The sequence below is a fragment of the Seriola dumerili genome, unplaced genomic scaffold (assembly GCF_002260705.1).
Source record: "Seriola dumerili isolate Sdu_G_001 unplaced genomic scaffold, Sdu_1.0 BDQW01000017.1, whole genome shotgun sequence".
NCBI classification, from domain to species: Eukaryota; Metazoa; Chordata; class Actinopteri; order Carangiformes; family Carangidae; genus Seriola; species Seriola dumerili.
Window position 1 is genome coordinate 4,936,329 of NW_019174272.1, and position 21,567 is coordinate 4,957,895.

Sequence of the window (21,567 nt, forward strand, 5' to 3'; positions counted from 1 at the left end):
TCCAGTGCAGCTTTTTGGAAAATTTCAGTGGCATCACTGCCACCTTTGTCGCATCTGGGTCCTGTAAAAGTAGCACATTCTACTGATGTCTATTCTGAGTGTTGGAGGCAACAGGGAAGGCTGGAAGACAATTAGAGAGCTACAAAAATGGATCAGCTAAACTTCACTTTAGTTACACACTTCTTTCAGTACTCTGTCCGAGTCTATTTACCAGAGCTTCCAGCTCCCATGCTGAAATGGGCATTGCTATGGGCCCCGACCATATGTCTCTATTTGTTTCTAATATAATAAGGGCATGCATATAGCATTATTAAATATCTTGAAGTTAATCTTCTGTTTCAATCTTATATAAACATTTAACATCATGTAACCCATGTCATAACTGTTTGAATCACGAATTTGAAATGCTGGCTCTGTCCTAACTTTTTCTCTTACACTTCCCTTGTGCGTTTTTTTTTTTTTTTTTTTACTGTAACACTGAGAAAGTTTTTGCTGAGCTGCATGACCCGCAATTCCTCGCCTTTTGTTTCCTGAAACAACTCATAGACCCAAACACCCTCCCTCTCTCCCGCTCTCATGTGTTAGTGAGTGGTGGGCTGCTCTGGTCTGGACTGGAGCTAATGTGACAGTGTGCAGCTGGCATTACCTGGCTGGATGTTTCGGGGAGTGTGTGAACAGTTGCTCCATAGGGCACACTGGCAATTAAAAGAAAAGTAGGCGCTCAGAAAAAAGTGCCTGGGGGCATGTTCCTCAGTCCTGGCAGAAGCTGTCAAATAAGGGATGGATTGGGTGGGAGAGCCGGGGTGGGCACGGCCGGGCTACACCAAACGCTCACAATAGGGCTTGTTTCATTTGTGGAAGGACTCATGATTGACATAGATTAGACAGAGAAAACTGCATTGTTTTGGATTTTCTCTCTGGAGAGTAGCATTCATTAGGCACCATGCACACAGCAGAGTAAAGTTTCAATAGGGAGCTAGCAGCCTCTAAAAGCAACTGCCTCCTGACAGTTGTATGGACTCGGGCCCATTAGTTGGAACCTACGATTCAGCCTTGAGCAGTATAGTGAAAATGAAGAGGGCTGATGTCAACTCTAAGAATTTCCCCCCTTTTCGAAGGGAAAAAGGGTCCCCTTCCCCCTGCCTCGGTGCTCTGTTGGACCCCAGCTGTCAGGAAACAATACTCTCTGCCTGCTCCGACAAACTCATTCCTGAAAATGTTTTTTTTTTCCCTCCTCTCCCTTTTCCCCCTCCTGCTATAATGTCTTTTCCATTTTTAACCCACAGCCATCCAAGCTTCCTTCCTCCTTACAAACCCCCGAGTGATGAATGAAGTTTTAAAAATCCAAACCTGAATGCATGACTCCTCCAGTTTACTTGTTCAGCATCATTTATCCTGCACCAACTTTTGAAAAGTAGACAAAGCTTATGCATATAAAATTTTCAATTAACAGGTTTTTTTGGTTTTTTTTTTTTTTTTTTTTTTTTTTAAGTGTCAGATACTATTTCTTGTCTTTTCCATTCATCAGATGTTTGCTTTGGGTGGACGTCAAGCTGTTTGTGCATAGGAATTCATAAGCCTAATACTATGTAAATGACAATGACAGTGCTCAATGCAGAATGAAAACAATGGATGCATGGTGAGATTGTGTAACCACCTTTTACAGACAGAATTTACAACCCGTGATGCACTTCTTTACCCAAAAGGCAACTTAAATAATGAACTACATGTCTTTATGTGTCTGGACTACATGGGCCTGGATGAGCAAAGCAAAACATATAACATAAAACCCTTTTAATTAATTTGAAATTGTACCAGGGAGAAAATCCACATGCATGACAAGCTGCTGTATCCGGTATTTAAACTGATTCATAAACCAGATGGTTGAGCCGTGCTTTTGGAGCTCTGGCTTCATGCTATCTTCATTGCTAGAGGACAAAAAAAAAAAGCCCAGCATGTTGTATCAAGCAGTAAATCACAAAAACCTCTCCTCGAGTACATAGCTCTTACGCCATGGCACATGGCGCATAGGGACTGGCAGCCGTAATAATAAGACAAAGTGTGGTGGAAATCTTTGTGACAAGTGAGAAAAAAGCAAAAGGAAAAGCAAACACTTACACAATCCTTTATGATAACTCTGATACATGTGTAATATTAAAAGGAGGAGGGGCTGTGTTCGGGGTCAAAAGTCCAAACCAATTGAGACGGACAGACAGGAGTTACCTTTGAGTCCGCCTTTCGCTGCTGTGTAGATTGGGGCTTCCTTCCAGCTGTCTCTTCCCACCCGCTCAGCGATGGGCGCCCACAGCTGGCCTCTTGTTTTTCCTTGACAAACGGCAATTTCACAGTCCTCCACCAGTCCGTTGTGTTCACATCGCTCTCCCTGCTCTCCCCCGTGCCAGAAATCACTGTCTGACTCCAGCAGCAATGTGGCTCTCGTACAGGTGTCTGCTGGAGATCTCTGCGGGTTTGACACCATTCATACCACTTTTGCACGCTCTAGGAAAAGATGTACTCCCTGTGGTGGAGTAATTGTAAATATTAAGGAGGAGCCTTCTTTTTTTTTTGCACATTTGGTCTCGATATCCTGCCTATTTTTGAGTGCATATTTTTTTGCCAAGTTTTTATTACTGTGCATGTTTTTCCCTGCAGTGTTTCTAGGTTTATTGTTAAATTCTGCTCCTTTTTCTCTCACCCATAGTACCTGCAGATGAAATGGCCTCTTTTGGATGTTCCTGGATCTGCCGCGCTAAAAGACTCCCGCTCTCCAACACCAGGGCATTTAGTAAGTAGACACTGACACTCACTAAACACTAAAAACTCAAATTTGGAGTCAGGATTATCAGTATTATGATAATTCATCAATATTTCTTATTACTGTTTCCCACTTTTGATTAAGTATATGTGTCAGTAAACTAGAGAACATGTGACAAAAGAGCAATGTGGTTGGTTGGGGGTGGGGGTGGGGGTAAAATCAAATCATTGCCACAGTAAAATTTCAGTCACAGATAACTGCAGGACGGCGGTCATCAGATTTATGAATCAGAACACCATTTCGTCTCCCTTATTTTGTGGCACTAACAAGATGTTTCCTTCAGGATATATCCTACGGCACATTAACTCAATTATCAAACAAATCATGTCAACTTATTGGGGGAATCCGTTTACTGCAAACTATATAAATGCTTTAATCAAACTATCACCATAATGTGGTTATTCACAATAATGAAGTTATAGTGAGCATTTTCCCATCCATGCACAGATACCCCCCCACACACAACACACACACACACACACACACACACACACACTCTCACACACACACACACACACACACACACACACTCTCACACACACACACACACACACACACACACACACCCCATGCACCCGCAGACCAACTGCTGAACAGTCTTGTCTGTCTTTGCCACAATAACTTAATCTCCACTATAAATCTCTCAGGTTTGAACCTCCCTGCCATTCCTGAACTTTCCCACACAGGTGTGAACTAGTCATCGTGGTGTGTGTCAGTCTGATCAGACAATGCGGGGGCCTCAGCAGACCTGTTTGGTTAGTGGCTTCGCTGAGGGATGTGTGTTTGGGATTGAAAACATTAGATAACGTGAAGCCTTGAGCATCTGTATCTAACATCTCACTTGCTTGATTGTATCAGGGCACTGCCTGGTTCGGGAAGCCGTGTTAAGCAGTGCACGGAGCAGAAAGCCACAATCACTACACTTTAGTAATAAGAAACGTTGTGGCTCAGCCCCTTGACCTTACATACCCTGGCTAGACGTGCTTGCTGAGTTTGTGGTTGATTCTCTGGATCTCCAGTGATGCACATGACAAAGTCCTCATTGAGCACAGTCAATGGGAAATTGTTGTGAAGGGGATGGAGTTTGCTCATGGGAATAGGACTGACTTAAGTCTCAATGGAAACCAATTAAAGACATTTCATTGGAATAAATACTGACCTCTCAGTGACCCTGCTGATTTTTCGCTGAGACACAGCAGCTGCTGTGTCAAGTTTTGTTGCAGCGAACGACATTTGAATTTATTTTGCCAATGCGTAACATTATAGAAATATATGAATCGACACTGTAGGGAAGTGGAATGAAGAGAAAAAAGTCAAAACAATAAGTATGGTAATAGCAACAGTATTTAAAGGAAATGAAAGCATGCAGACTTGAGGCTGGATTGTTTCTGTTCTGTCCTTCAGTGGTTGCTGCTACTTTTCATGTGGCTCAGTGTTGGTGCTTTTCTTTTTTCTTTTTCTTTTTTTTGTTTGGCCTTCATCTCTTTGAACGTCATTAAACCAGAAAAGTCAATAGAGACAGAAACATTGTAGAGGACTGAAAATGTGAGAGATCAAACTGTTTTCTGGCAGCAATGTTACTCACATCTGAAAAATAAGTAGCCTTCACTTTTGTGTACATAAACAGGCATTTTTTGGAAGTCTGCCACATTTATTCTTTAGCGTCACGCATGTAAATGTTAATGAAATACTTTTTTCTATTTGTACATGGGAACTTATAGATTCCTATACAGGGTCTACATTGTTGTTAGCAGGCTTCTTGCATTTCGATTTTAAATTTGATACTTTTAAAGTTGAGGCTTTGACTATTTAAGGGAGATGACATGATATTTAGGATGATCATTTTACTATTTTTATTGCAACTTAATGACACAGCTTTAATGAATGGGCAGGCTGAGGTTGAAGAAGATGAGATATCATTAATGTCCTAAAACTCATGTAACATTTCAGTCTATAAGGTGGGGAAGTTCACTGAGAGTATAACAGCTTCCATTTTTGAACTAAAAGAGGAAGTCGCCATGCTTGATCTGGTGACCTGTTACCAGAGGGTCATTTGATGTGCGGTGGGAAACTGGGTACGGTGCACCCTGGGCACAGAGGATAGAAAGTGAAACACCCTACTCTTCTGCTCTTACCCCCCACTCTGGGCCAGGAGCCCACATGCCCCTCTGGTGTGCTGCTGCTGACAGGGAGCCAGGCTGATTATGTGCTCATTACTCCAGCCGAGGAGAGAGAGAGAGAGAGAGGGAGAGTGGGAGGGGAGCAGCAGGCTGGCTCCCCAGGCCTGCAGGCTCCCCAGGCCCCAACACTGCACTAATGAGAGCAGGGGGAGCGGATGGGCACACACGGGGGGCCAGGGATTACTGCCCAGGGCCAAGAGGAGCCAGAGAGAGAGACCTGAGGAGAGGCGGTGAGGAGACACCAGCAGGGACTCCTGAAGCAGACCTGTGATGCTGCAGTCGTTCTGCAAGCATGTGTTAAACCTGACGTTTAGGTTTACTGATGCACACATGTATATCTCATATTCTATTAGTTTACTGATAAGGTTTATGCAGTCTATTTTTTTTTTCGTGAATGATATCATCTCACATTCCTGCGAGTGCCTGCAGAGATCAATGCATTTATTGCTCCTGAGCGGAAATCTCTTTGACATTTCTGCTAATTCCATTTCAATATGCAACAAGACGACAAGGTAAAATAGAAATCAGACGATTCAGTGGGCACAAAAAGTCCAGGGAAAGACCATCCTGTCACTGTGCAGATTGGGTCCATAAGGCCTGTATGCTAATCAGAGCCTGCTCTGGCCTGAGATCCTCAATTATTCAACAGACAGGTTTGTTTAGCATTCACTTGGTATTGCTTTTGGTAGTGATGGTGGTGGTGGGAGGACTGGGAAGAGGGGAACAAGCTTTTCTATGAACATACCACACCCCACCATGCACACACTCACACACACACACACACACACACACACACACACACACACACACGCACACACATACATGCATTCGTGCAGCACCCCAAAACCCCCATATCAGCTCCTGTGTTCAGAGGGATGCCTTCTTATGAATAATACATCAAAGGTGCTGCAGGGCTTGGTGATGCAGTGTGAGGAACTTGTCAGCCCATCAGTAGTGGCCGAGCTGGACCAGGGAGCAGAGGGGAGGAGAGGAGAGGGGAGGAGAGGGGAGAAGGAAAGAAGTAGAGGTGGCGTCGCTGTCTGAATCATCTGCATCTCGCACCCATCTTTCACAACGTACCGATTCACAGTCATTAACAGTCTGCTGATAATGATGTCAAGGCTGCGTACTTCCCTTACTGAGGTCATTCAGTCGTTTGCAGTAATTTGTCCATAAGGCCTATTCTCTGTGTCATTACTGACTACACTGACTAGTACTGTTACGCTGGATTAGAAGGAGCTGTGACTCTTTAATGAGGCAGAACTGACCGGAGTGTCTGTCCCTCCGTTAGTTATCAGATCACCGTGCATTCAGTGCTCAAATATGGGCTTCACTTGACAGGGACACAAGAATCCCCCTCTTTGTTTCAATATTGTATTAGTGTGCAGGGTAATAAAGGCAACAAGGGACCTGGTCCTGTCAGCGTGTCATAAGTCACTTAGTCACCGAATTGTTTAAGTGAATTGAAGTGGCAAGGTCTAGAGCAGCATTCCAGAGATGACTTTTGTCTCCCTGCATGTGTCTGGTGCACTCGTCAACTCTCAGGGCTGCGCGACAGTTTAAGTAGATATTAACCGAAGAAGATGCAGCTTTTTTTTTTTTCTCCTCTCAAAGCAATACATATACTTGTTTTCGGCCCATATTCGTTCAACAGACCTTTGACTGGGAGTCCGGTGAGATTTTCTCGTTTTGCATTAGGCAGTGAACAACCGGGATCCATCATGAAATCAAAGGCTTTGGGAGGACTGAACTGAATACTGATCTGAGGTCTGCAGCCCTGCTGGGCCACTGCAGAGACAAGATCCTCTTCAGAAATGGAATAAGGAACCAGTGCTTTGATTCCAATCTGGGATCGCAGAATGAGTGAAATTGCTCAAGACACTGTTTATTAGCGGCAGATTTACCAGAAAATACAGTTTCAAAATATTTAGAACCACAGTGGAGCCCCATGAGATTTCTTCATGTTTGTGTCTCTATATGCTGTGCTGATTTTGCTAGCCCTCTCAATTTATTTATTGACCACTGGGGATATTCACTCCAGTAATATGACGCCGCTCGGCGCTGTATTATTCTAACCTAGAATATTACTGCCATTGACCTTTTCAGAGGCGATGACCAGACGTAAAGCACACGTTGCCTGTGATGAATGGCATAGTTTCGGAATGGTTGATTTTAAGGACATACGACACGGTCAGTCCCCTCTCACGTCCGCTTCCTGTTGGCGTTGACAAACAAGGCTTGGATTTCTCAGCATGCCAGGCATTCTTTTCACCCTGTCTTTCCTGGAGTTTTGAAAGGCCTCTGAGCCTCCCACCCAGAATCGCCGAGCATAAAGACACACAAAGCTGCGGGGTTATTCAGTTTGTTCTAAGCTCTCTTCCCCATCGGCTGTTTGCCTAGTAATTCAATTCAGATGTGCAGGATCCAAAAACATGTTTGCTTGAATGAAATCCACCCCTCCACCCACATTGACCAAGGACTGTGCTTTTCTTAGCGCCGTTCCAAGTTGGACAGCCAAGCGAGGTACTGCCACCTCGGCCTTTTTAAGCTTCAAACCCTCTTAAGAGACAGACATCTTTTCTCTGCATCAGCTCAGCAACTTTTTGCTGTGTTTTTTTTTTTTTTTCCTTTAAACCTTCCTGTTACTACGTCCAGTCGCTCTAAAGACCCGTTCTGGGTGTTTTTACTTGCTAGCTGAGAGGTACACACCGCTGCAGACCTGTTTGCAACAAGCAGGTCTATGTAAAGAGCATGAATTCTGTCTGTCGATGTAGATACCATCTGGTTCCAGGTTGCTCTTTATCCGTCCTATCACGTAGGTGTTGTTTATATTTAAAACACGGCTCATGTTCCTTGTGGTTTCCTTATTACGCTTTGCTTGTGGATCATGAAACCAGGCGTATGAAGCTGTCATGGGCTGGAGGAATATTACCTCTACACAGAAAGCAAGTGAAAGAGGGCATTGATACATTAGTGTTTAGTTTTAAGTCATGATTGAGCCATTAGTCCAGTTTTTCAATTTCACAAAACCACATTTTACGCTTTCGGAGCTTTACTCGTCAGAAAATTATTTTGATTTTGACTGATTTAATTCAAAAATGTTGTGAGTTAAAGACGGGACTTTGCTTGATGAAGTAGCAGTCTTTATTCCTAACGGAGAAGCTCTGGCAGGTAGGATAGAGGTCAGAGTAGATTTGCATATGTGCAACCTGCATACTCCATTTTTTTCCCCACATTTTGTCGGGCTGCGGAACTGAAAGGCAGCCTGGAGTTGAAACTAGTGCCTTCAAACTTGGAAACATGTTTAGAGCACACGATATGAATAATTAATGGGCATCATTTCAAATTCTCACTGAACTGCTTCCCAAAATGTGTTGGCACACAGGTCTAGAGGTCTCAAACAGCCCTCACAATATAGGGAAAATGCAGGCATATTGTACACGAAGTAGAACAACAAAGCACAACTCAAATATACATGACATGTGGGACCTGGGATTTCAACTCAGCGAGTCAACACTATTTCTACCGTGAAGCTTTATCAAAGCCTTTCCTGTGTTGTGTGAAATCGTGTTCTCTGCGCATCATCATATGCACTGACCTTATATGCTCTAAGTCTGGAGAAACCAAAAAAAAAAGTCCTGAGCAAAGTGATCTTAATATAGCCATGTTTAACACCAGTAAATATTTTCCTCTCTCCATCTGGCATTACCTGAATCAAAGCGTGCTTTAGACATGGGAGAAACCAATTTGCTAAAGATTTAAAAGGAGGAAAAGGTTGGACCTTCCTTTAAAAAAAAAAAAAAAAAAAAAAAGTGGCAAAAGAGAAAAAAAAAAAAAGCTACGATTTGGAACAATTCGTGGCAGCGTGAGGCAGGAGAGTGTACAGAAGTCTCAATGCAAACCTTGTTCCCGAGCAGACCACGTTGGAGAGAGACGAGAGGTTGAGAAGGGGGGTGGGGAGGGATATTGAAGAAAGGTTAGCCTGGAGGAACAAGACTCCTTTCTCCCCGTGAGCGGCCAACCCCACGTAGTCCCTCCACTACAGCCACATACCGCCACCCCTTGACCCTCCCATGTGACAAGTTGAGCCAACAAGTGCTCTATTCAGCCAGGCAGCCAGAGGAAATGACTGCGAGGCTGAGCGCTGCCTAATGAAAGTAGAGACGCTGGTTATTATTATTGTCTTCATCATCCTCGTCGTAGTCGTAGTGCTGGTCAGATCTCGGCGAAGGATCTGCACCTTTTCTAAAGTATCGTTAAAACAGTTCAAAAACCCACACTTTGTGTAAAAGTTAGATTCATCTCTGAACTCTCTGCTCTTCACCACTTGTCTTCAGTTATACAGAATCTTAAGTCTTTTCCTAACGTTTGGGGCATCTGTAGTGTAACGTGGCAGTGTAATTCCCCCATGTGTGTCTGCTTACTCCCATCAAGTGGCTGCTGTCAGACAGAGTGGGAGATGATGTCTCCACTTGTTTATGGGTATTCAGTTTACCTAAGCCTGATTGTGTTTGTTTGTGGCTTGCTGGTGTGACTTTTGGACTCTGTGGCACCGTTGTTTTTCTTGTTGGACTGAACAAACAGTTCTCTCCTTAGCTAAATGACCGTAATGGTCTTGGCATGTGTCTGCGAGGCTTTTTAGTGTTCCTTGGTGCTGGTCCAGATTGCATCACAGGGCTGGTCACACGCACAGACTGTGATGTTTACCATGGAGGGCACTCACACGTGATGGCCTATTTACTCCATGCATTTGTTTTGAACAATGGCCCACACAAATCATGTGCAGTGTACAGTATGGGAAAGTAATAGGCCTGTTTCATAGTGACTTTGATTGATGACTTTGTATTCACTGTGTTTTGAATGTTGTGTCAGACACTTGCTGCTGAACTGGTCACGTCCTGCTCATAAATTCTTGTTCCTGTTCTCCTCTTCATCAACAGTCCAACAAAGTCCCAGTGGTGCAGCATGCCCACCACGTCCACCCACTGACGCCCCTCATCACCTACAGCAACGAACACTTCTCCCCCGGCACGCCGCCGTCACACCTCTCCCCAGAGATCCTCGACCCAAAGACAGGTGAAGTCTCATTAACCTTACGCTGCAGATCCACATAAAGCGTGTCAGTGGTCGGCTTGAATTCACGTCACTCACTGTAAATCGAGGTGGACAAACGTATTGAAACATCAACAGAAACCAGGAGGCCGGCGCTCTAATGAGCACAAACAAACGTATGCTAATGAGCTCGACGGGGTCATGATGTATGAAAAGGAAACAGTGTGTTTAGACACATTTTGACAAAGCTGTTTCTGTTTGGAACGTACTGAGCAAGTTTCTATGGACATTTTGTTACTTATTTTCCACCTTGAAGACCTTGAAGTTATTGTTGGAATCAAGCTTCTGTCCTCAGCTACCTTTCAAGCCTAACGGTTAGAGTAAAAGATAAGAGTAGATAGAGTTTTGTTTTATTTTCAGAGATTAAAAAAATGTTTTTTTAATTGCGCCTCAGCGAGTGTGTACAGCATTTTAAAAGCTGCCTTCTGTCACCTGCAGGTATTCCTCGAACACCTCACCCATCAGAGCTCTCTCCATACTACCCCCTGTCTCCTGGTGCCGTCGGCTCGATCGCACACCCTCTGGGCTGGCTCATGCCACAGTAAGTTCATTTTCCTGCCACCTGTCCACACAGCCAGATGAGTTTTGTTCTGAAAAGTGTGTAAATGAAATATTTTGAATGTCATGTTTTTTCTTCAGAAGCTCTTACAGAAAAATATTTATAGCAAATATGTTGGCCAGACATTTTCAATCACTTTTTTAAAAAATCAGTTTGTATGTTCACTTGCTTTGAAGTCGCATGTCATCACGCCACAGTTAAAGCACGGATGTTAGCGAACTAATTTTTAATAAAGCTCACATCAAGTGAAGCATGAAGAAAAGCATAAAAAGGAAATTTTTTTGTAACGTTTGTTAAGAGCAATGTCTCAGTTTTATGCTCCATAGTCTGAGTGCAGGTGCACCATATCAGAACAATGATAAATTAAAACATTTGAGTTCACCAGGAGGAATTCCTGAACATTTATGGGTTTTGCCACGGGTCTCATAATCAATTGCAACGGTGCTGTTCCACAAGCAGGGGATTTGAGTTGATGAGTAGAGGATTAGTGCTGGTGGGTTAGCTGTCAGCTGTGTTTGATCCACCTCACTCTGATGCTTTCGCTCACTCTGTCTCTCTGTCTCCCTCTGTCTCCCTCTGTCTCTCAGGCAGGGCCAGCCCATGTACTCCATCCCTCCGGGGGGATTCCGTCACCCCTATCCAGCGCTAGCAATGAATGCATCCATGTCCAGGTGAGCAGATCATGTTCAGCAACACCCCCAGTTTCCCAATGGGAGACATTTAATATCTGCTGCTTCTATGACATGCTGTAATCACATTTCTCTAGCTTTCTTTGCCAGCCTTTTCAGACTGTGAGTAAAATAAATGGCTGATGTGCAGTTTCATTGTTGAGCTGTTACAGCAACATTTTAAGGAAACACCATAGATCTTGTTTTGAATGGTTGCTTAATATCTCTCAACCACATACATTTGGGATATAAAGCAGAATTTAAAAAAAAAAAAAAAAAGTTAGTTCCACTTTTGAGAGAACATTGTCAGATCACGGACAGCCAGCAGTGTCAAGACTACAAAGGGATGTGAGGTCTGAGTCTATCACAGACAAGTTCAGCTTCTTAAATAGAGTGAACACATTATTGGCATTCAGCGCTCCTCTCCTGTCTTTTCTCTCTGAGCTAAACTTCTGTGGTCAGGCCAGTGTTCTGAGCCACTCCACAACACACACACATGCGCACGCACACACACACACACACACACACACACACACACACACACACACACACACACACGTATAGTGCTGAGATGAAAGGGCTGAGAATCGATTAGGACAAATCAAAGCTCATCTGAACCTACACGTCCCATCAGACTAAACTCTCTGACCCTCTGTCAAAATTGGAAAGATTTGTAGCGGGCCTTCCGGTGTTAGTATGAGATGAAATATTCAGAAGGGCCTCTGTGATCAATAGCATGTGCAGCACCATCCTGAGGTGAACTCAGATCATCAGAACATACCTCACACTCATTTTTATTACTATGTAATGCATCAGATTTAGTGCATTCCCCACTATTGCACCAATCCTGCACTGCATGAATCTTAATGGGAGCATTGTTTAAAGAATGTGTAGCTTGACTGCATGCCATCACTTAAAGCAGGAGCAGAGTTGTTCACTTGGGACTAAGCAGGATGTTTACAGATAGTCATAGATATATGTTTAGTATCAAGGGGATGATATGGCACCTCCTTGTTTATATAGTGTAAATTATTAAATAGATCACAGGAAAAAAAAAAAAGCTTCAAAAAAACAGCTTTTAATTACATCTGCTTTTGTAAGACTTTATTTAAACTTAATTTTTTTTAACTTTATAGAGATAGTGATGGTAAACATTGACTGAGGAGTCAAAACAAGCTTTCTGTGTGAGCATTTGTAACCTTGAATCCAATGCTGTTGTTTTCGATGGCAGCTCCAAACAGTTAGAAATGTTTCGGTTCAAGTTACCACCGGCTCGGTCCATACTGGGTGTATCATAAGGTAAAGATAATAACTCTGGACTCACCTCATTTAAGTAAGTACAAGGCTATATTGTGCATAGTCTCCATTACAGTCATATTAAAAAGCTTTAAATAGATTTAGCATTAATTTTCCTCTGTAACACTAACTGCAGAGTGTGTGGTAGAGGGTTAATTTTCCCCTTTGTCCTTTACAATGCTCCTTTGTATTAACAATTGGAAATTGAGAGAGCCACTTTGTAAAAGGTGTTCTGTGTGTACGGCTGTCAGAACGCTCTCCATGGTCTGGAACGTGGTAAGGAAAGTGGTTTCAGGTGTCACGGCCATGCTGTTGCCATGGTAACAACACACTCCACTTTTCTCCAGCCATCGCCGAAGAAAGGGGCTTTTGAAAAAGTCTTTATTTGAACAAAAAGCAAGCATGTAAGTCATTGTGTGTATGAATTTAGTCTAGACAGACGCAGTAGGCACGGTGAGTTTCACCCTGAGGGTAAGGCAGGGCAGTAATGTGCCAAGTTAGCGGAACCTTTTCTCAACAGATGAACAGAAATTTGCTGTTAAACGCGACTGTTAAAATGTTGCCTCCTTTCGCCTCCTCAGCTTGGTGTCCAGCCGTTTCTCCCCCCACATGGTGACTCCACCTCCGCACAGCCTCCACCAGACCGGCATTCCCCATCCCGCCATCGTCTCCCCGGCCATCAAGCAGGAGCCCAGCGGTGACAACATCAGCCCCTCGATGCATGCGTAAGGACAATTCAAATAGTCATTAAAACCAGCTTTTGTGGCCGAACAGTGTTTGCTATCTTTTAGCAGCTCCTCTCCGCCATTCACACTTCATTAACAGCATCTTTTTAATGTTTTGGATTAGCAGGAAATCCCCTGTTCCTCCCAAGAAAGAGGAGGACAAGAAGCCTCATATCAAGAAGCCCCTGAATGCTTTCATGCTGTATATGAAGGAGATGAGAGCCAAAGTAGTGGCAGAGTGCACTCTGAAAGAGAGCGCTGCCATCAACCAGATCCTTGGAAGGCGGGTAAGTGGCACTGACAGAGATGTGCATCTGAGTTTATGCATGTGCAACTATGCATGTGTGTGTGTGTTTAGCAGTCCTTTGATATACTCTGTCTATGTCCACAGTGGCATTCCCTGTCAAGAGAAGAGCAAGCCAAATACTATGAACTGGCCAGAAAAGAGAGGCAACTGCACTCCCAGCTCTATCCAGGATGGTCAGCACGAGATAACTATGTGAGTAGGACGTTTCCACCATCGGCTCTCATGTCAGTGGGTAGAGGAAGTTAGAAAAAAAAGTTCTCACTGGGTTCGGTTAACTGTGTAATTATAGTAACCACACTTTTGTTCTCATAAGCTGAAGTTGCTGAGGTGGTTTACTTCCACAGTGAAAAACAACATTGTTTTATCTGTTGCAGGGAAAGAGAAAAAAGAGGAAGAGAGAGAACAAACCAGACTCAAAACCAGAAGGTAAGGGGCCTTTTCTTCCTGACAGCTTTTATTTGTTTTAAGAAAACTGTAGAAAAAAAATTGTTTTGAAGAAAATTGTAGAAACTAAAAGCAAGCTTTATTTTTCCTGCAAAGCTCAAGTTCAACCTGGGACACTGTGCCTTTATTCTGTTATTTTTATCTACCTTTTTTTGCATGGATTCTTTTCTTCACTAACACATACTAACTTCTTTCCCTGCTTCTGTACTTTAACAAGCAGCTTATGAGGTTCAGTGCTAATAGTGGCAGGTATGTCTGCTGTTGTGCAACCAAATGACCACAAAATAAAAAGAGCTTTCCACACTTCAGTGCACATTTTATTGTAGTGTCATTTTTTTTTTGCATCATAAATGCCTACCATCAGAATGTGTTTAACATCCTGTTTCACTGTCCGTGTTGTAACGTGTTTTCAAGTTGATTTGAACAAGTCACGTCTCAGAACTTTCACCGCCATCGTCTTCACTGTTGTAATAATCGCTCCTTCACTTCTGTCACCGGCAGCATTGAGGGACTTGAACCAGATTTGAAGCCAGCAGGAGATCCATAATTCAGCCTCTTCACTTCTCCTTTCTTTTCCCCAGACTTCTCAATAAGAAGCAAGAAGCAGTGCGTGCAGTACCTGCCCTCTGAGAAGATGTGTGACAGCCCTGCGTCGTCACATGGCAGCATGTTGGACTCGCCAGCCACTCCCTCTGCAGCCTTGGCCTCCCCGGCTGCTCCTGCCGCCACTCACTCCGAGCAGGCCCAGCCGCTATCGCTCACCACCAAACCGGAGGGACGCATGCACCACCACTTCTCCCTACCCGGAAAAGCTCCTGGATCCACCTCCTCTTCTTCCTCTTCCTCCTCCTCCTCCTCTTCTTCCTCCTCATCCCAACCCGCCATCTCCATCCCACTTGGTACTTCAGGTAGCCAGTCGACCACACCCATTCTCACCCGGCCAATCCCCTTCACCTCTCTGCACCACTCCATGCTCTCCCCGCCTTCCCCCTTCCATCAGGCAGCCCTTCACTCCCATCATGCCCTGTTCCAGTCGCAGCCCCTGTCCTTGGTAACCAAACCAACTGAATGAATCCGCAAAGGCAAATTTTCTCCCATTTATTGTGCTGTATATTGCTTTTCTTTAAAATAGGTATTAGAACAACTTTTTTTCTAAATGATGAAAAGGAAGAAATATTATTGGTCAATATTTGACTGTCTCCTTTTCTACATCTCTCAATGAAACAAAATGTATTTTTTGTAAAGTTTACTGCAGAACTGGTTTCTTTTTGATGCATTTATCCAATGAACCTCTTGTATAAAAGAACCAATGTACATAAAGTTTCTTTATAAAAACAAAAAGGAACAAAAACATGTTTTCTTTTTAGCCAAAACCTGATTAATGTTAGTATTAAGTTTAAGTCATAGTACTGGCCAATAATTGCAGCCCCCCCTTTTCAATTCACGAGTGTGTGCCCCTTCTTTGACATGTTAAATAAACATTTGAAATTGTTTCTTAAAAGAAATGCCTCCATCTGTCTTTTCACATGCATTTTTTTTGTCATTTAATAAGGAGAGGTTTCTTTAACAAGGTAATGTGGTTTGGATTCATATTCTCATAATAGTGACCGCAGTGCATAACAAGTTGATAACTGCCTTTTGTAGGTGTTGAATGTAGATTTAATAAGCAGTATAATGTTATTACAGCCACAATAGAATTGAATAAAAGTCCATAACACACCTGTCATTTTTTTAGGCTCATGTTATGCTTCAGTTGTAAACAGGGAACATCTTCATAAAATCCTTACTGATGGTGGCAAGGAGTTGAATGTTTAATAAAGCAGAATTAGGCTAACCACACTGGAAAATGAGTGCCTGAACCAGGGTAACAAAAAAAATTCAAGCCTAAAATAAATACAAATAAAAAAATAATAGACATCTGCTCCTTCTTGGAATATAGCGTCCCTCAACAATGACAAAAAAGCAGGTCAGCCCTATCCAAGCGCGCCGAACCCTGCTCGGGTTCCCTGTTCCTTTTGCACTTTTACTGCATCTTTATTCACCGTTTGGCACACTGCTTAGGCTTTAATTAACTCAGAGGTAATGGGATGGAGCCCCTGGGACCTCATTAGGCATTTCAATTAGTGAAAAATACACAAGGTAGGTTACAGTTTTTGGTGGCTTTGGAGATGAGGAGTAGTGCCAGGGATGGACCAATTTTGTCAGAGCAGGGGGGAAGTGGGGGTGCGGGGGGACTGACCTAGGCGAGCCCACTGCTGCATATATATACATTTTGCCATTAAAGATGACTTTCCAGATAGCAGACAGCACCACCAGACACACCGCACCAATGGAGCATTCTGTGTTAATTGATTTTAAGCTTACACATGCTACATAAATGATCTTGACATTGTCAGAGATCTATAGGAGTCAGCTACTGAGCCATTATTTATTATCCGTTTACTGTTAATTGTCTGTGACAGCATCAAATGTCAGTATCATAAAACAAAATTACCTCTGGTTCAGACAGTCTCCTAAAACTGCAGGTGGACTGAGGATGTCTTCTCATTGTGCGCCCCCCGCCACCCCACACCCCCCCAACCCTCACCCCATGATAGAGGCACCAAACTGTCAAGTCTCCACAGCTCTGTTTTAAGCAATCATTAGCCATAATAAGTCTTTGCTTGTTTGCTGTTCTATCTTACATCATTCCAAGCAAAACCACACAGTCTCTGGTGCCACGGCTGCCTACTCTGAGCCACTTCACCGATCCGTCAGTGAAATTACAGGTAATGAGTTGTCAAAACAGCCAGCAAATCTGTCTTCTCAAGGCCATACATCGATGTTCACTTCTGCTAAGACAGACCCTTATTATGAAACTCAGTCCCCAAGTGAATGACATCAAATGCGCTGGTTATTGCAGGTATTCTTCTGGTAAATATATCTCCATACCTGTGCATGCTTATTTTTTTTTTCCACAGTTTTCACTTGTTTCTTTACTGAAGGGAATCCCATGGAATCTATTACAACATGATTATTACAGCATTTTTTAGGTGAATTTTAGCACATAGCAGATTGGCAAGTAGGGTTTTAAAGCACAGGCATTTTGTTCAGTTTTTAACAAAATCTATATTTGAAATGTAATAAAAAGATATGTTATTTTAAAGTTCCCATGCTCCTCATATAATGTAACCTGCTGCTGTTTATCTGTAATAACGGATCTGTTTCGCATCCTCTCAACATCTGCCATGTAAGCACAAGGTCAGATTTAATACATGTTAATTTTTGCTCATTAAATTCCTCCAATCTCTTGCCAAGGTTCTTTTTTGGGCCTTCCTTTGATCTCGAATTTATTCCAGGTTAACCCTGTTATAGTTCCCCTGCGTAATATTGCACCTAGAACTGTCATTTCAGAAGTCACTAAAATTATTTTATAAAAAAAAAAAACTGCAACCACAGAAAACACCCACCCATCAGCATCATTAAGTCTAAATCCACACAGTAACGCATATTTACACTGGTGGGTTTCTGTTATTGTGTTCAGTCAGAAAAGGCTGATCCTATATCATCCAATGGCTCTGTGACCTTATAGTCCCATTAATAACAGGATGCTGTGTTTGCTTCACATGTGGTTTCCTAAAGTGATACTAATTGATTGTTTCTGTAACATTCACTGAGCTTAGCAAGACTCAGCTGGTGCCTTTGTGAAGATAGATATGGCTGGCTGTGAGCTTAAGAACCTCCTTAATGTATTATTCACACCCATTTGACCTTAAAGATGGAAATGCAAATGTGTGTCAAGAATGAGAAGGATCATTGGACTTTTCAAATGTCAAAGAGCCTGCCACAATTAAGACATATTCATTACAAGCGCCCACGGGTCCCCCACACCCAGCTGACATGTAAAACACCTCCAATTAATATTTGGATCATTATCTCATCACTAGAGCTACTGCACACATTCTATTCAAATTCATATATTATAATAACCATGATGCTCATCTGCAAAGTTTAGTGACATAATGCTAATTATTTTTATTTTATAATGGAAGAAGTACTGTTTCATATATTTTGAGGCTGTTATAGGACAACATAATGAGTTGACAGTTTTTGAAACGCCCTACAATCACATGCAGATTAAGTAATCTAGTGTTATGATGTGCTTTTTGTCAGTTTTTTAAAATTGCACTATATATCAATACTGCCATCTGCTGATGAGGTCAAATACTGACACAACCAACTCATATGGTGTTAATATCCCCATCATGTCAGCACCTAACCTTTGGGTGGCAGCAACAACACAAATGTTATCTGCTCCACTCCTGTGGTGGATCACTAGAAACAACAACAGATCTTGTATAATGATAAATATAGAATTTAATTCTCCATCGATGTTGTCTCTCACCTTTACAAGTTCAGTTGTTGAGTACAATGGGGTGTAAGTACAATAGGAGGATGTCAGCCTCACATACTGTAGCATCTACAGTACGAATGTATCTAAATATTTAGTCTCCCTTTGTTTCAACATGTGCCATTCAAATGAAACTAAATAATTTGGCGACGACAGTCGAGTCTGGCCTCCCACTGGATTCCTGTCTATAGCAAGATTCACTGACATAAAGAAGTCAAGCTGCCTGGCTCAAGTGTGCAAACATGCATTGTTTTACCATATACATAGATAAGTGCAGGCATTTGTGAAGGGAATGCGCTACGACCATGACTGAAAAGGGCAGGAGAGGCTTTACATCCTGGTTGAACAGTACAAACAGCATTTTGATGACACATGGATGACTGTATTTGCCTGACACATTTCACTGATTTGCAAGAGCTGAGGGCTGAAATTAGGGAATCTGATTGGTTGTGTCTGGTCATGTGATTTCTTGTTGCTAAACTGGTGAATCCAGGGGGTCAGGGATAACTTCACCTTATTACACTTTGGTGGAAGTGACGAACGGTGTGTGATATTTTTTCTAGATTATGATGTGAGAGCTGCACCACCAAACAACTGAAATTAAATATATTTTAATAAATGGCAGTGAATGTTGGTATTTGAATCTGACTTAGGTTGATTATTTTAATATTAAATTTCAACTTCTTCAATTGAAATCAGTGAAAACAAAGAAAGAAGAAAGTTTGGTGTTAGAGTATGAAGGAGCTGAAGACCTATGCTGAAGACACAGCCGGCATGGGAAGCGCAGCTGTTATGGCAGCACTCCAGCTGTGGGTGGCAGTAAACCTCATCTCTGTGTGTTCGATCTGCAGAAGAAGAGCGGGCTGGATTGTACACGGAAGCAGGAACAAGACTTTAAATCTTCCAACCTGTCATACCACATTAGTCAACGCGGATTGTGTGGTGAGCGATAAGCATAGACGGACTGGACATATTTGATAGTTTGTGTTGCCTCCGGTGTGCGGACACAATGAAGACGGTTTTCCTGCTAATCACAGTATCTCTCTGTTGCTGCTTAGTCACAGGTGAGGGTAGTTTTCCATCGTCTTTTTGTTCTATGCCTCCTTCAGACTCATTGTTAGAGAAATGTTGGATTCTCTCCATAATCCCTGTTTGCTAATGCAGCTTGTCTTCGACAGTTAAATTACAAAACAACTCTGAGACAAGTGAAACTAATCACAGAGGTCAATTTCACCGTCAGTGTTGTGTTGAAGGAAAATCTTTACTGAATGGATATACATACATACATGCATATATATATATATACACACACACACATACATATACCTGGATATATTTTCGTTATCTGATTTAACTGCGCCTTACATTGTCCCTCCTGATGCCTGTTGCCTACGAAGCAGGATGTGAGGTTTAACTCTGGGTTTTCAGTACTAAGACAGTGGTTCACTTCTTACCGGGGTAAATCACCATGGTAACTCATGCTTAACTGCTAACCTGCTCCGGGGCAAATTAACTTCAGAGGATCAGATCAAAACCTGTCTACAGCCCAGCTACTGACCAATCGATAGATTACTGGAAAAACTGAGTCATCATTCCTACAGGATCCCGACGGAAACAAGAGTTCACAATAAAACGACTTATAACAAACGGAGAGACCATTTTTCTTTTCTTCTCTCTGGCAGTATTAACTGTCTCACGTAATGATAATTCATGGACTTATTTAGAGTCGTAAATAGTAGTAAAGTACTAACTAGTAAACTTAGCCTGACTTTAATAACTGGATATTATTTGTAGTGTTTCCTTTTTATTCTTGCCATGTGATCATATTGTTCAAATTTCACCTCGTTGAATATCACTTTATGATGTTGCAAATGGCAAATTACCTGCAGGTATCAGCGTTTCTTCTCATATCATAGTAAGTACTTTATTAATGGTTCTGATGATGTTGCTTATAATTAACAATTCTGCTTCTTTCACATGAACGTGCTGGTAGTTGGATAGGGGAGTTAACTGAGACAGTTTATAAGCAGCTTCATTGTACATATTATCCAGGACAGCCAATGTTAGATTCAGTTAAGCCAGATAAAAATATATCCTAGGTATGTTGAACCTGCTTTGTAGTGCAGGCCTCTGGATAACCTGAGGCCTGTACTAAGAAGCAGGTTAACTCTGGGTTTACCTATCCAGCTATGAGCATTTTCATGTGAAAGAGGAGGATTCTCTAAATCAGTAGCCTTGACAGGAAGTTGTGCTGTACAGTCACACGCAACTACTGTTTTGCATGAAAGGAACGGAGAATGTCAGCAATTTCGCAAAATGTTACAGTGGGACGTCCCACCAGTAAAAATGCAACATGTATTCTCTTGCAAGGCTTTTATTTCAAGGGGTGGCACTAGTGTTGGGACAACTTGTGTTAGAATTGCAGTAAAATTAAATAATAAAAAAAGATTCTATGGCATTCATGTATCTGTTCATGGTTTACAACGATAGTGATCATACCACATCCATGCAGAGTTAGTAGTATACAGCTGTTAATTGTTTTATATTTAACGATATGATATTGGACCGGTACTCGGAATCAGTCACTACACAAGTTCAGGTAATGGACTCTGTATTGGGAAGGAAAAAATGGTATCGGAACATGTCTAGTTGCATGCCTTTCCCATTGTGTCTCTCCTCTGATTAGCTGACGTCTCTCTACAGTCCCTGTCCAATAAAGGCATAAAAATGGCCAAAAGAATAATAATTAATAATAATAATAATACTAATAATAATAATGAATTTTACTGTCATTTGTCCATTTGCTTTTATATCAAACTAGCTGTTTGGTTCAAAGGCAATTCCAAGCTGTTTGTTTGCTGAGGCTGCCACTTTGGGCTTGATATTACAGCCTTTGTGTTATGCTTTTTACAACATATAATTTAATCAGATAATCAGATAATCTCAGCTAATTTAATCAAGTGGGGCGAGGATGACAAGAAGATGACAGAGGACATTACTAACAAGGTTGGACAAATATTCAAAATTGCCTTTGTTCTGCTGGTTAAAACTTTTTTTTTTTTTTTTTTTTT

The 21,567-nt window shown here is 42.2% G+C and overlaps 1 protein-coding gene across 2 annotated transcripts in view; it reads left to right on the forward strand.

Annotated features, from left to right (window-relative positions):
• The window catches only part of LOC111226848 (transcription factor 7-like 1-A), a 38,945-nt gene extending 23,373 nt beyond the window's left edge, over positions 1-15,572 (forward strand). Inside the window, exons 4-12 of one of the 2 annotated variants that reach the window (XM_022752147.1) lie at positions 2,702-2,785; positions 9,936-10,071; positions 10,546-10,648; positions 11,254-11,337; positions 13,212-13,355; positions 13,480-13,642; positions 13,747-13,854; positions 14,037-14,088; positions 14,688-15,572. In XM_022752147.1, coding sequence (XP_022607868.1) covers positions 2,702-2,785; positions 9,936-10,071; positions 10,546-10,648; positions 11,254-11,337; positions 13,212-13,355; positions 13,480-13,642; positions 13,747-13,854; positions 14,037-14,088; positions 14,688-15,178 — 1,365 coding nt within the window. In that variant the 3' untranslated portion in view covers positions 15,179-15,572. The remainder of the gene's footprint in view (positions 1-2,701; positions 2,786-9,935; positions 10,072-10,545; positions 10,649-11,253; positions 11,338-13,211; positions 13,356-13,479; positions 13,643-13,746; positions 13,855-14,036; positions 14,089-14,687) is intronic. The other variant, XM_022752155.1, reaches the window with a different exon arrangement.
• Positions 15,573-21,567: the final 5,995 nt, after the last annotated feature.